The sequence below is a fragment of the Aythya ferina genome, assembly GCF_964211825.1.
Source record: "Aythya ferina genome assembly, chromosome: 3".
Taxonomy (NCBI): domain Eukaryota; kingdom Metazoa; phylum Chordata; class Aves; order Anseriformes; family Anatidae; genus Aythya; species Aythya ferina.
The window spans coordinates 113,663,059-113,677,709 of NC_140298.1; the positions used below are offsets into that span (position 1 = coordinate 113,663,059).

A 14,651-nucleotide genomic window follows, 5' to 3' on the forward strand; every position below is an offset into this window, starting at 1 on the left:
TAGAGACAAGACAGGAGTGGAAAATGCAAGGCAGCAACTGATTCCTGGGGACAAGAGGATCTGCCCTACAGATCATCTCCACTGTCCCAGCTTCTCCGCAACACTAGCTGTGGGTTTTGCATAGTATTTTATCACATGCCCCACAACCCACAGTTCATCTGCCAGTATATTTTAATCCTTCTTCAGTAAAAGGGTGCTGATGACATAGGCCAGCAGTACACTGATTAAATTGGCTATATTTCAAACATATAGCCAGAATAGGAAGAGACATTTTTGGCTTGAGTAATACTAGCTAATTATAAAAGGTGTTTGTCTACAGCTTTTGATAGAGGATGATAAGGACCACTTACTAGAAACAAAGACAACATTTCAACTTTATTTATTTGAAAGCATCAACTTGTCCTGACAAGAGACAACACATTTCTATCCAAGTCTTCATTACTAAGGGTTTCTTTCCAAGGACTTTTATTTCTTTCTAATAAAACCAGATATACAATCATCTGTGGATGAACTGTTTCCTTGGTTAGTACACCACAAGTGATATAGGAGATCTCCATCTACACCTGATTCAACTCTGAATCATATTCAAAGCTTGCTTTCCCACATCTAAAGAGGGAAGGGAAGCCCTATTTGTGGAGGGCTTTTCCTTCATCTGCCTGTTTGTTGCAGGACTGGAAAAAGAATGACAATTCTGTTCCTGAAAGACTAGAAAAGTGTTTTCTACATTTCCTCTGACATAGGGATACTGAGATGGAGAACAGAGCTGTAACACAGAAACAGAGTTATGCTGTCCCTCAGCCTGAGAGTAGAGACATCTGATGAATACAATGCCCACCTAATAGAATTATTTGTGGTCAAGGACAGACAAAAATAGCTAGATAACACTCAAAGTTATTTCATTTTTAATGTGATGTACAAATGTTAGAACAGTCCCATATGCTGTACAGCTCCTTATTGCACTGATGTGGAAAAACAAAAACAGGAAGAACTTGAAGCACTGAAATGGCAAATGAGGACAAACTCTCCTCACAGCAGTTTTCACAACGGTGAGAAACAACTTTTACATGTCCCTGTGCTTCCTCTGAGGGTTGCAGAAACGCTGATGGTTTCTTGCTCCTGACAGCAGGTTCAGGACCTTTTTTCTTCTGGTTTTCACGATGCTTCCTGTGGTCATGCTCCAAGACAGTGCTGTCCACATTCTGAACTGGTCACCACTAAGGCTCATCTCCAACCAGAATTTCTCTGCAAGAGTTGCTCCTTGTCCTTTCACTGGTCAGATCCACTGAAGACAACTGTCCACTGCTAGGACTAGGAGAAAAATCAGCAGCTCAGATTAGATACATCTTCCATATAGGTAGAGGTTCCACTTCAAACACTTAAAATCTACTTCCATAAAATCCTCTGAGAAACACCACAGTCATCTTTAAATCTGAACCAAAAGAAAGGAGAAGCTAGAAGACCTGAAGTAAGTCTGGGGTGCATCAAGCCCAGCACTGCTAGTCGGCTGATGGAAGTGACTAACTCAGTCTGCACTGGTGTGGCCTCACCTCGAGTACTTTGTACAGTTCTGGGCACCACAATAAAAGGAAGACATAAAACTATTAGGGAGTGTCCAAGGGAGGGTTACAAAGATGGTGAAGGGTGTGGAGGGGAAGATGTATGAGGAGCAGCTGAGGTGCCTTGGTTTGTTCAGCCCAGAGCAGAGCAGGCCGAGGGGAGGCCTCATGGCGGCCTGCAGCTCCCTCACGAGGGGAGTGGAGGGGCAGGTGCTGAGCTCTGCTCTCTGGGGACAGCGACAGGACCTGAGGGAACGGCATGGAGCTGGGACAGGGCAGGGTCAGGCTGGGGGTTAGGTAAAGGTTCTGCACCCAGAGATGGTCAGGCACTGGGACAGGCTCCCCAGGGCGGTGGTCACAGCACCAAGCTGCCAGAGTTCAAGAAGCATTGGGACAACGCTCTCAGATATAGGGTCTGGTTTTGGGTGGTCCTGCACGGAGCCAGGAGCTGGACTCCATGATCCTTGAGGGTCGCTTCCAACTTGCCATATTCTTTGATTCTACACGAGTCTGCATAGCCCTAGGTGTTTTAAATATTCACCACTAAGACTCCAGATATGTAGTCCCTCTCTGAAGCATCTCAGAAGACAAAAATAAAATAAAAAATGTACCGTGACAAACTTTTCCAGCTCTGGTGAGTCAAGCTCCATATTCACAAACAACTTTACAAGTGAGTAACTAACATTTTCCACCCCTCTCTGTTATGCAATGGTAAATATTTACATGTGGTCTCTTCCACCAAAGTGAGTGCCAGAATCAAACCAAGTGCTTAGCCAAATGCAGTTATGGCTTCCACAACCAGTTTTGCTCAGCGAGGTAACACCTTTAGAAAGTGTTGCTCAGTCACTGGTTTAGTGTTATTTCCACCTCTTTTTTCCAGAATATTGTTGGTGGTGACTTGAGTGAAATTTTAACTTTCAAGCCTGACCTAAAGCCTCATATGAGGATTTACATCCTCACTGTTATTTGGATCCTAGTACTGAAAAGCAGGAGTTGTAATCTGAGTTTATTAAACAAGGAGCAAATCAGAAACTTCCCTTCTTTTTCTTGTTAGACAGGGAAATAGTTAACTTTAGCAGGGCTATTTTATTTTTTCTTTTTAAAAGAGGACCTTCTGCACTGCATTTAAACTTAGCACATAACAGCAAAGCTGGATGCAAGCAAAGACTACATTGGAGAGGAAGGATGCAGTGAAGTCCAAAGTTGCACAATCGGCTTCTCTAACACCAAATGACCCAAAGCACACCAGCAATGCTAGTAGCATAAAGGAATTATTATCTTTAGTGCCTCTAAAGCCTTCATAACGGAAGGTATCTATTTAACATCAGACAAAGGTTTTCCACCAGAGGTAGGAAACACTAACTCAATGATGTCAACACATCTATGCTGTCAACATTTTCTTAGGAAGCTGCTGAAACACATTTGTTTCCTTTGGGTTTAAACATTTCCTTTAAATAAATTGCCTTGATATTAACAACATTAATTAGCACCAGATATGCTGGCTGAGCTCTGAGTGGTTTCCTGAACTGACATTCAGCTGGAAGCAGAAAAACCCTCTTGACACACTAGAGATGCTGTCATAGAGATATTTTTGTGAAGAAAGCAAACAGGTCATTACATAAGGATTTTGGATTCCAAATTCTATATCTTACTTAGTAACCTCAAGATAGATCCATTCTACTGAAGGGAAAAGTCATACATATTCTCTTTCTAAAGCACTTTGGTAGCACGTGTGATGAGAGAAGACCGAAGAACTACTTTTAATTTTGTACAAAATAACAGCAGGTTATGTAGAGGTCACAGATTGCCACTTCTACTGTTTAATACCTTTACCTGCAAAATACCTTCCATGTATAAATGAGCAGGTGATATAAATTCTACTTTTAGAATTGGCATAAATCCTAAATAAAACCACTAAGGGGTGAAAAAAAAAATTACCTTTGCTAGACTACACTTCCGCTTTGATGAAAGGCAGTTTTTCTTCAAGGCTTCTCTGGTCTGTAGATTAAAAACAGACCCCCAAAATTAGAGGTTACAGTTTCTAAGTGTAGAAAATATTCATATAATCCAGGATTAGAGTTGAAATGACCCAAGTACCTTTCTGTCCAGAAGTGTCCCAAACAATAGGATGAAGAATCCCTAAAAACATTGGAGATAAAAAAACAGTTACAAAACACCATAACCACATGAAGTTTCTTAAATATTTCTTCTAGCATAGATAAAATAATGCTTTTATCAGTGTAAAACATCTCATCACCTATGACAGTAACAGCAATGCCCCAAATGAGTTTACCTACCCAGGTCACATGGACTATCCAGGAATGCCAAGAATGGATACACAATTCTTGTTCATTCTCATTACAAACTGGACTGATGGGTTACATACCAGAATTTTTTCAACATACTTAATAGCAGCATTAGCCAAGAAGAACTAAGGTCACAGAATCACAGAATCACAGAATTTTCTAGGTTGGAAGAGACCTCAAGGTCATCGAGTCCAACCTCCAACCTAACGCTAACAGCCCTCCACTAAACCATATCCCTAAGCTCTACATCTAAGCGTCTTTTGAAGACTTCCAGGGATGGTGACTCCACCACTTCCCTGGGCAGCCTGTTCCAATGCCTCACAACCCTTTCTGTAAAGAAGTTCTTCCTAACATCTAACCTAAAACTCCCCTGGCTCAACTTAAGCCCATTCCCCCTCGTCCTGTCACCAGGCACGTGGGAGAACAGGCCAACCCCCACCTCTCTACAGCCTCCTTTAAGGTATCTGTAAAGAGCAATAAGGTCGCCCCTGAGCCTCCTCTTCTCCAGGCTGAACAAGCCCAGCTCCCTCAGCCGCTCCTCGTAGGACTTGTTCTCCAGGCCCCTCACCAGCTTCGTCGCCCTTCTCTGCACCCGCTCAAGCACCTCGATGTCCTTCTTGTAGCGAGGGGCCCAAAACTGAACACAGTACTCGAGGTGCGGCCTCACCAGAGCTGAGTACAGGGGGACGATCACCTCCCTAGCCCTGCTGGTCACGCTGTTCCTAATACAAGCCAGGATGCCGTTGGCCTTCTTGGCCACCTGAGCACACTGCTGGCTCATATTCAGCCGACTGTCCACCATCACTCCCAGGTCCTTCTCTGCCTGGCAGCTTTCCAACCATTCCTCTCCCAGCCTGTAGCTCTGCTTGGGGTTATTGCGCCCCAGGTGCAGGACCCGGCACTTGGCCTTGTTAAACTTCATGCAGTTGAGCTCAGCCCATCGGTGCAGCCTATCCAGATCCTCCTGCAGAGCTTTCCTACCCTCAAGCAGATCGACACACGCACCTAACTTGGTGTCATCTGCGAATCTACCATCATAAGGTAGTATGGATATACAATGGTATGTCAGGTAACATTGGACTTTGACACTGGTGAATTAAATAAAATCATCCTTAATGGCAAGTAAGATTTTCTGGGTATTTGTTGGGTGATATGGATTAGACATTTTTGCAGTTACTCGACATTAACCCATGTATTTTAATATAAATTCTTCTTAATTCTTCATTAGACTTTGTACCAACTGGTTTGTTCTATTACCCATCTCCATCCATGTCAATGCAGAATATCTAGTGCAGCTACTGCGTTAAATAGATAAGATGCAAGGAAAGCCTACTTTTCAAGCACAGCACATGCTGCCAGCCCCTCTTCTATCTGCTACCTTTTCCCAAGGTCAAAGTTTGAGAAGGCACTACGCCTAGATTTGCTGGGTTTACCTGGAAGGCGTTTAGTAGTGCGAATGTAACATGGAATGCCAGAGAGTGACTATCAATGATTGTTGCTAATCCAAACCCCCAGGTGAGGCCCAGAAGAGGTGTCAAAAGGGCAATGTTTTTGCTAATTCGGATCATGTTGCTCAAATCTTGTGACTTGCAGCCATCTCCAATAGAGGGTCTTCCCATCTTCACCATAACCACTACCACCACTGCCAAATTGACAACAATGATGCTCAGAGCAGGTACAACAAAGGCCAAAAGGGCTTTCGTCTCATACCAGTTAAGCCAGCAGGCTCCACTCCTTAAATATCCATTTTTAGGTTCAGTAATAGCAACAGTGAGGATAGATATGACTAATGGACATCCATATCCAATAGAGAATGCTGCAGCTATGAATGCAGATCTTGTTATCTTAAAAAAAACTAATAACAATCCATAGAGAATCAAGAGACCCAGGGTAAACATCCAAAAAAACAGGGCAAGATAGAAAAAGTGAAGGAAAAAAGCGGCTGCCACACACAGCCGGTAGTTTAGAGCTGTGTTGTGCACAATAGCTGCTACAATGAATAAAATATCAGCAATGAGAAGTGATGTAGCTATGTTCACCAAACAAAAATGGCGCATGTAGGTTATCTTGGTTTTTGTAACATGATGCCAGACGACAGTCTCGATGGTAAGGCACAGAACCAGGCTGAAAATAGAAAGGCCTAACCCCACACATGTAATGTAATCCAACACCACGTTTCGCAGCATGGTGGGGGACATCAAAATGGAGAAGGATTTGAACGTCCGGCGGTGGTGCTTGCACATACAAACAACACTGCTGATGTTGTCTGACTTCATTTTGCATGCCTTGCTATCCCATCTCCTCTCAGCTGAGTGCCATCCAACACACTGAGCCTTGATGTTCTCCAGTTTATTCACTTTTTCAAAAGTAAGCAAAATATGCTGAAGCTCTTCTGGAAGAGACACAGATAAAACCATTCCGTTCACAAAAACAGGGTCCAAGTGGCTGGTTTCTATAATAGCTCCAAGCGTGGGAAATGCAATGCTGATTGCTTTAGAAGTCCTGGGTAACTTCAAAAGTTCTTCTTCTGGAATGACCACGCGCCCACTTATGTTGCTTGTCTTATTCAACTCCATAGAAAAATCAAAGCTCTTCCCTGAAGTATTCTTATATATGCTGTAGCCTTTAGTAGAGATGAAGTGTTCCTGTATATTTTCCGACCCATTCCTTAGAAGAAGATTCCCAGCAAATAAGTTCACTGAGTCCAGTAATGTTGAACTGGCATTTCTGTCCCTGACAAAAGCCCAGTTGGAAATGACAGAGCTGTTCAGAATATGGTTTGCTATCCTGCTGTAACTCTGAAACAAAGAAGAAAAATAAGTTATTTTTTATGTTAAAATAAAACAGTCTCCAAGGGAGAAAAAAAAAAAAAAAAAAAAAAAAAGCTAATTTAAACTCAAGGTTAGTTTCTATAAAGTCAATATACTTCTTTGTCAATAAACAGGTTCACATGACCCATCTCAGTCAAACCCAAACATCTCACTGGCATGAGTCACCAACAGAATTGTACTGTCCTCGTCACATCAAAGCTCAAAAGGTACTGGGAAGAACAGTATAAATTTAAAAATATATATACATATGATACCAGTTCTGTTTCAGACTTTGACCTGCAATGTGCACCCTCTGTTTACAACTCCCTCTGCACAATTCTTCTTCCACCTCTCTGATTTCTGTGTTCATCAGGGAACGATTTCAGTTTTTATCATGCGACATGTCAAAACACAATTGTGATCAGCATATCCAACACTGCCTTTTCTGCCATGTAATACTTTAAAAATGAAGTCTTCCTTGTAGTGTTCTCCCAAGTCTATAAATGCTGCAAACATTTGCTTTTAAAGGAAACAAATTCCACCAATGGGAACTGGAGGATTTCTGCCATATATGAATAGGTCAAACAGTTTCTCTGACAGCACAACATGCACCCCTTTGGGAACTTGTTCCAGGTGATCTCTGTGTGACTTGCAGCTACCACTTCATTGGAGAGTCCCTGGCAAAGCAAGAAACTGCACGGCTGCTCTGGCAAGATCAGATCCAACTCTTCAAGCCCATAGAAATAAATACCTGCATTTTTTCTCTATTGACATTTTCTGACAACATCAGGGAGATATTCTTTAGCAATTCCACTATATCAGCAATGTTTCCTGGAATTGCTGGTGAGGACAGGATATCTGGGATGATGCATGAAAAATCAGCTTGGCAGTTACTATTCCCATGGTCATCAGCACCAAAATGTTTTGCTTCATTTTCTGGCTTCCCGTGCACTGGCTTTCCTGGCCCTACAAAGGGCAGGTGTCCTCCAGCAACACTAATGTGGCCTCCAGAACTTGGAAGAGGTTCACGTTCAGAAATCCTCTGCAGGGAGAAAAATAAATTTTGCAGAATTAACGAACAGAATCAAAATGATGCTACTGCTACAACCTGCAAAATTGTACAGTGCTGGGGTGTGTAATTAACGTGCTGGAAGGCCTGAAACCCAGGACCAAAGCTCCACTGAGAAAAATTTCTTCCTTGCACAACACATTTGAAGGAAGGAGCAAGAACTGAATATATTGCCTTACTCTTCAAGTGACTTGGAAAAAAACAGTTTTTTATTTTGTAGTTGGGGAAGAATTTACTACAAATCATCTAATTATTACAGACCTTTGTAGTAATTAGAGTTTAAAAGAGCTTTTGTACAGCTGTTCTCTCAGGTTCATCCTAGAGTATCGTCTTGGTTTAGATCTGTGTGAAAAACATTAACCAAGTGAAGAAGACAAGATCATGTCTGAACTGTTTCCACATAGGACGTGTATTTGGGAAATTCCGATTACTTAATTTAAGATGAAGTCAAAGCTGCACAGTAATTTGGTTTCTAGGATTCCATTTTCTTCCCTTTGCTCAAAATTTAAAGTTTGGGTGGGAGGGGAATGTGTCTTCACAACATATTATGACCATAGGGGAAAGTATACGTATAACAGTTACATTACCTGAAAAAGTGACTGAACATCCAGATTTGCACAGGCATCTATGAACATTTGCCACTTTCTATCTTTGCAGACAAAACTCATCTCTCCATGGAAGGAGGGAGAACAAGGCTGAATACAAATAGCTCCACTATGTGCACAGGGAATCAGATTTATACACCCATCTGGAAAACAAATCAAGCAAATATTGTTCTAATGTGCAAGACGGCATACTACAATCCATGAGGTGAGTATTTGGGGGGGGCATAAATACTGGTAATGGATAATATTTCAAAAAAATTAGAAGACATGTAGCTATTCACTGTACCTTGCAGATTACCAGTCTTTGATTCCTTGCTGAGGACCTGAAAAATAAGGTAAAGTGGAATGTATATTGAATGTGAAAATAAATAAAAGATGACTACCTGGAACAAACTAGAAAGGTGACTTCAAGGGCAAAATAGTCCTTCTGAGGTGCAGAAGACTTTTTAAGGTACAAAATAGAGTGTTTATGGCCCATCACCCATACAGAACAATTCAGAACTTTCTACTAATGTTTTGTCTCTACATGAAGCCTTCACAGTTGTACTACTAAAGTGACAATACTGAGCTAGGGGACAGGATCATACATGCCTCCAGAAGTTATCTCTGAGTCAAAAAGCCCATATTAGTCTTAAGGTCTCCAGTATTCTCACACTGACGTACAAGGATCTGCGTGATTTGTGCCTTAAGACACAGCTACAGCTGTACAGAACACCACCAACAAAGCCTCTTTGTTCCAGTCCTGATTGGGAAGCAACAACGAGGCAGATGTGCCATGCTCAGCTGAAGGACACTTGCTGGGACTCTGTGTTGTCCAGGAAGACTCAATCCAGAGCAACTGCTCACACATGGCTTTCACTTCTTGGTCAAATGGCTTATCTGCCGTCAGCCAAACTCTGTCTGGAAACAAAGCTTGGCTGGTGATGCATTAGAAATCACACTGCTATTGCTGGGTAGAGTAGGCTGAATAGCAGCTTTCTAAGAGTCCCAGAGTTGTGCAGGGGGCTGCTTGGCACATTGAGTGTATTGAATAGTATAAAGTTTTCCTCCCAGACCTACTGATTTGACTAATTCTCTCACTGCAGGCACCTCTTCCTTGCAACCCTGAAAGCCAGTGAGGAACTTTTACCAAGAGAGCTCTGCAAGACCTTGCAGCCTCTAGTCCTCAGGGAAAGGCATCTCTTGTCATCTCATGCTTTGAGGTCCCAAAGCAACAACCATGTTCATTGCCTACAAGTGGCTGTACAGAAAAAAAAGAAAAAAAAAAAAAAGAAAAAAAAAACATAAAAAAAAAGTGGAGAGGAACATATTTTATGTTTCCATCATAAATCCTTGGAAGAGATTTGTATCTCACTGTCTCAGATCTACTTTGAATAAGCACAGTACAACCAGACCAGAACAATTCCGGATGCATTATCCAGAGCGCCTGGTAGATCCATGGGAATTCTGGTGATAAATAAGATAACCTTTGTTAGGTCAGAGGTTGGACTCGATGATCTTGACGTCTCTTCCAACCTAGACAATTCTGTGATTCTGTGATAAATATAAGCTGTAGCAGTCCTGATATGAAAGAAGAGATCTTTTCCTTTCACTAGTAGGTAAAACTGAATTCTGAATGAACTCGAGTGAACTGGCAGTTCCCCAAACCCATTAAAATCAAATGTTGCTGGCTTCTGTGCCAGAAAACTCTGGAGTCCATGGCCTCTCAGGGACGCGAGGTTTAGCTTTGCTCACCAACTCACCCTGGGAGCAATGCGTGGTGCAACTGGGAAGAAGTGCACAGCCCAAAGGAGCACGCAGTGGGCCACCCTCACATCCATTGCCTTGCATTTACTGCCTTTCTCCTGAAAGAAAAACATGTTGAAGATGACATCATCTGTTTTCTCTTCTTGAACATTGTCCAGTTGCTAGTAAGTGAGCAGCTAAACCCATTCCAAACACTGTCCTCACTGGGCATGCAAAGTGATTTTCAGACATTTATCAACTTTTTACTGAAAATGATTTGTGCACTTTTAAATAAAACAAACAACCTGCGCAATATTAGAAGTTACTGCATTAATAATTTAGTGTAAACTGCAAGGTGAAGAGCTTAAAGCATTTCAGCCTGTGTGTGCCTTATGAAGTGATTTCACACAACCTCATCTCCACAGGGTTTAACTTTTGCTACTCGCCTCAGGCAGTCCCTGATGAGAATTGCCATGTGAGATGGACAACTCGGGCCCTCAGAGCTCGGATATCCAACCATAAGAGCTGAGAGCAGATGCTGCCTTCAGCAGGTGCTACCTTTGATTCAACACATGGCAAACTGTCCAGAGTTGGCAGCCAGCCCTGCCAGAGCACCCAGCCTTTATCATCAACATCATAGGATGTTGAAATATATATTGAACAGTTTTAAAGTTAGGTTTAACGCTAGCAACCATTAGCCCTTCTAAGGACCAAAACTGATAAAGATAAGTGAACCACAGGACTCAGATCAACACTGCTGAGGAACAGGAGATGACCAGGAAGCACCTAAGGATGTTAGGTAAAGGATTGTACCAACTTCTTTTCCAATTTCTGCAGTCATTAAATGATATTTATTGTATGCTCTTAGCCTGAATTCCATTTCACATTTGGGAATCCTTGACCTCGTCATGTTCCATTATTAATTCATATCCACTTTGTATTTATACGCTGATGTAACTCCACCTAGGGCTGTTACCTCTAGGTGAGGTAACAGCCTGGGACAGCTCCAGGTATCTGAGGCTCATTGAGATAATGAGCCGTGTTACCGGTGAAACACAGATCTCGTTCAGTCTCATTGCTTGACTCATCATGGAAACTACCCAGCCTCAGCACTGCAAGAACATGCCACAGTTACTACTACGCATCAGTAGAAACTTAAAGCAAGTAATACAGCAAGAAGTCAGTCACTTTTGGGAAAGAATATGGATACACTTATAGAAGCTCATATTAAAAGTATATAGACTTGCAGGTGTCTCCTGCCCAATTCAGGAGATGGTCACCAGATGTTGCATCTCCTCCTCCAACTAATTTCATTTGGTTGTAGCACCCCAGGAGGGCAAAGGTCCCAGCAGAAGGAAAAGAGGAGCAAGGAATGAATGGCTGGACAGTGGTTAAAGGAGAGGGAAAAAAAAAAAAAAAAAAAAAAAAAAAAACAACTTTTAAAATAGAAAAAAAAAATAAAAAAGTAAATTGATTTAAAAGTAAAAGGCAGTCTGACCTTGCACAAGCACAGCTACAAAAGGACCCTGCTCAAGAAGCAACAGTGGGAACTACACCCTCAAACTGGGGGACCCAAGGTTTCTGGCCTAAGGGTTCTCCATCACCTTAGGTTACAGCTTTCCCCTCTCCACTACCCCAGAAGCAGAACTAGAAAGAGATACCCGTTCCTTTATAGGAATAGGTATCCAGCACAGAAATTCTAAGCACATATTGTGCAAAAAGAAAGTTTACATCGGACTTTTCTATTCAGCTATACAATTTTATTCCCCCAAACTTTCACTGCAAACTTGTGCTATGTGTATGTAATATCTGAAGAAGAAAGTTATGAAAATCCTTAGTTATGGAACTGATTTATTTATTTAGGGCTTGAATGCCTACATGTTTAGCTTAAAATCCAAGCAGTTCACAAACAACCATATGATCACTCATACAGCTAACTGCTGCACGGTAAGTTAAAAAGGCTACAGCAAGAGTCCTCAACGTGGTCATTTCAGGAAAAAAATTAAGGCCCTTATTTATACAAAGGCTTAATTGATTGGTATTAATTACTTTTTTAAAGGGATACAGAAAAGGTGAATATAAGTAAAGCAAGTTGCACAAGGAGAGGGATCTTTACAATAACTTCCTAAGAAAATCTGAATTTTTCTGAGAACTGACAACATTGTGACTAGAGACCAATTACAAAACTCCAAGCAAAAAGCAGAGGTTGATTAAGATGTCTAATTACTTCCACAGACATAAGGAGCAAATATAAAACTGAGCAAACAAGTGCAAAGTAAAAACAGCCTAAAGCAGCTAGATTTAGTTTAGTCATCTGATCTCACAGATTACTTCAGTTTCCTTACTGATAATTTTCAAACAGTCCTGGCAAAAATGTTTCGTGATGGTACTCACCGTTTTCGGAAGTCTGGGATAAACTGTAAGCAAAATTAACAGAGCCAAAGATCCTCCAGATATGACGGGTTAGACTCCAACCACTCATCTGCTGCCATCTTGCCCCAGTCTCGCTATTATGGTCTTACCCAGCCTTGCTTCTGTGCTCTGATTCATTCAGTTTTCCCATGAGGAAATAACCTTTGGCATCAGCCTGCCTTTTTTTCTTGTCCGACTGGATCAACAGCAAGGAACCTGCAGGTGATGATAAAGGCATTGCACTGAAAAATGCCAAAACAAGTTGCAAACACGCCCACAAAACTGCTGGATTGCCACCTTGGTCGGGAGTCCTCACGAGTGAGTCATGCCTGTGTGGTTTGCACCTTCCACCCTCGTGGAGGAGGCACCGTCTGCTCTGCTGTATTTAGGTCTTCAGATGTTCAGTCTTCAAAGACAAAAAGAATTCACAACCAAAACTTAGCCAAGTTAATGCATCGTGCTTCATAAATCAAAAATGAGACTACTGATAATACCCTCTGCAGCTAAAAAGCTCTGTGACCAAGTGATATTTTCCTTATGGACTGCACAGAAAGGGGGCTACATTTGCCTGCTGAAGCTTGTGCCATGTTCAGCGTTAGCTTTTTTAATGTTGGCTCACCATCATTCCTGCTTTTCTGAGGATTGCAGGAGCCAGTACCGTACAGCATGCAGTTTCTCATAACAGAAGACCAATTCCCACTGCTCTATCCACAAGACTGTTTCAGATGAACTTTGGTCAAAGAAAAAGTTCTACAATCCTGCAATGTGTTTGTTATGAATTTATAGGGTTTCCAAGTCATTTTGTTTGCAACCACAATTTAAAGCCAATCATCAGCCAGAAGACAGATCTCGTTTTAGCCCAGAGGTACGCATGATTTACTGTGCTGTTTTGATACAGACAGCATCGCATCTCACATCGGTATCAAGCGGGAATTAAGCCAAGCACAATTAAACAGCCAACATCACCGACCTGGGGAGGTTAAATGATTTGCATTCAATACAGTACCAGGTAGAGAAGAATTAAAAGTGGCTCCTTAGCTCACCTTTAAGTCGTGAATTAAGGGGTGAATGCCAGATCATGTCAAAGTATGGACAGAAGTTTTAAAAGACCGTTTTTATTAGTACACGGAGTTGTTGTTCTACGCACACGCGGAACATTTGCTGTGATGACAAATGAATACCCCCTACTCCATTCTCAACCCCCCCCCCCCTCAACCTAAACAACTGTCAGCCTTCGTATCCTTCAGAGGACATTTCAGCACAGACACACACACACTTCTCCCAGAAACAAAGAGGTATAGATCTGTGCTCCTTGGGGCTTAGAAAGACACTCACATCATGACTTCCCATAGCCAGGATAACTGCTCCAGATGTTGAACGAGCCGCATCAGTCTCGTGCTTCACAAGTTGGTTGAGGCTGTTTGGATTTTCAAGATGGGAGGTATGTCCCTGGGCATCCCAAAGGGAGTGGTTTGTCTTTTCAGCTCTTGCAAAATCCAATTTCCCAAGATAGATGAGCAGCTGTTTTGACACTGCTCTGAGAAAGCAATCAGGAACATCTTAAAGAATTTCAGTAACAGACAAGGCAGCTACAAAAACCTGTTTTCATCATTTCCGTCTGAAAGAGCTGAGAGATGAAGAGATGTGTAAGTTTTATTTTTCTAAAAGTGTACTTTGTATGCAGACAAAAGCTTTCTGGAGAATATGAAAATTGAATACAGTATTGCATTTTTAAAATGCTCTTCTGTTCTGTTCTTCATTTGCCTTTTTCCTTCATCCATACCCTTTTTAAATGTTGTAATCTCAGTCTTCAGTTCTTCACTATGTATTTAAGAGTGATTCAAGCACACATATTACTGGGTGGCATCAGGATCTTTAAAATAAACTTAAGATACACAGAAAGGTCAATTTGGACCAACAAAAAAAAAGAAAGAAAAAAGAAAGGAACAAGAGTTACTAAAAAGTTGAGACTTCCAGTCACAATTAAAAAAAAAAAAAAACAGGAAGATTTTCAGCTGTTGGGATAACTATCCTGTAAGTCAGGAACCAGAGTGTCCTACTGAGTAAATTCAAATATGAAAGATGAAAGTCTCCAGTGGTGAGCTATATGAACGATAATGAATAATACACTTGTTTTTCACCCAATCTCCTCCTGCAAAGTGTTTTTT

The 14,651-nt window shown here is 41.6% G+C and overlaps 1 protein-coding gene across 1 annotated transcript; it reads right to left on the reverse strand.

The window, feature by feature from the left end:
- Positions 1–397: 397 nt before the first annotated feature.
- On the reverse strand, positions 398–14,355 carry LOC311433369 (adhesion G protein-coupled receptor F4-like). The gene is made up of 10 exons (XM_084512389.1): positions 13,819–14,355; positions 12,466–12,699; positions 10,089–10,190; positions 8,633–8,669; positions 8,329–8,489; positions 7,424–7,714; positions 5,296–6,660; positions 3,654–3,695; positions 3,495–3,554; positions 398–1,308 (listed from the first exon to the last, which is right to left on the reverse strand). The coding sequence occupies exons 3-10, from the start codon at positions 10,164–10,166 to the stop codon at positions 1,303–1,305; spliced, it is 2,040 nt and encodes a 679-aa protein (XP_084368515.1). The 5' UTR covers positions 10,167–10,190; positions 12,466–12,699; positions 13,819–14,355; the 3' UTR covers positions 398–1,302.
- Between the last annotated feature and the right edge of the window lie 296 nt (positions 14,356–14,651).

Excerpts from the sequence above, each read along its gene's own strand:
- LOC311433369 (XM_084512389.1), bottom strand. The coding sequence starts at position 10,166 with ATGGATGTGAGGGTGGCCCACTGCGTGCTCCTTTGGGCTGTGCACTTC. Across the intron at positions 8,670-10,088 it reads CACCACGCATTGCTCCCAGG|GTCCTCAGCAAGGAATCAAA; the intron begins GTGAGTTGGTGA and ends CTTATTTTTCAG. Across the intron at positions 6,661-7,423 it reads TCAATAGAGAAAAAATGCAG|AGTTACAGCAGGATAGCAAA; the intron begins GTATTTATTTCT and ends TCTTTGTTTCAG.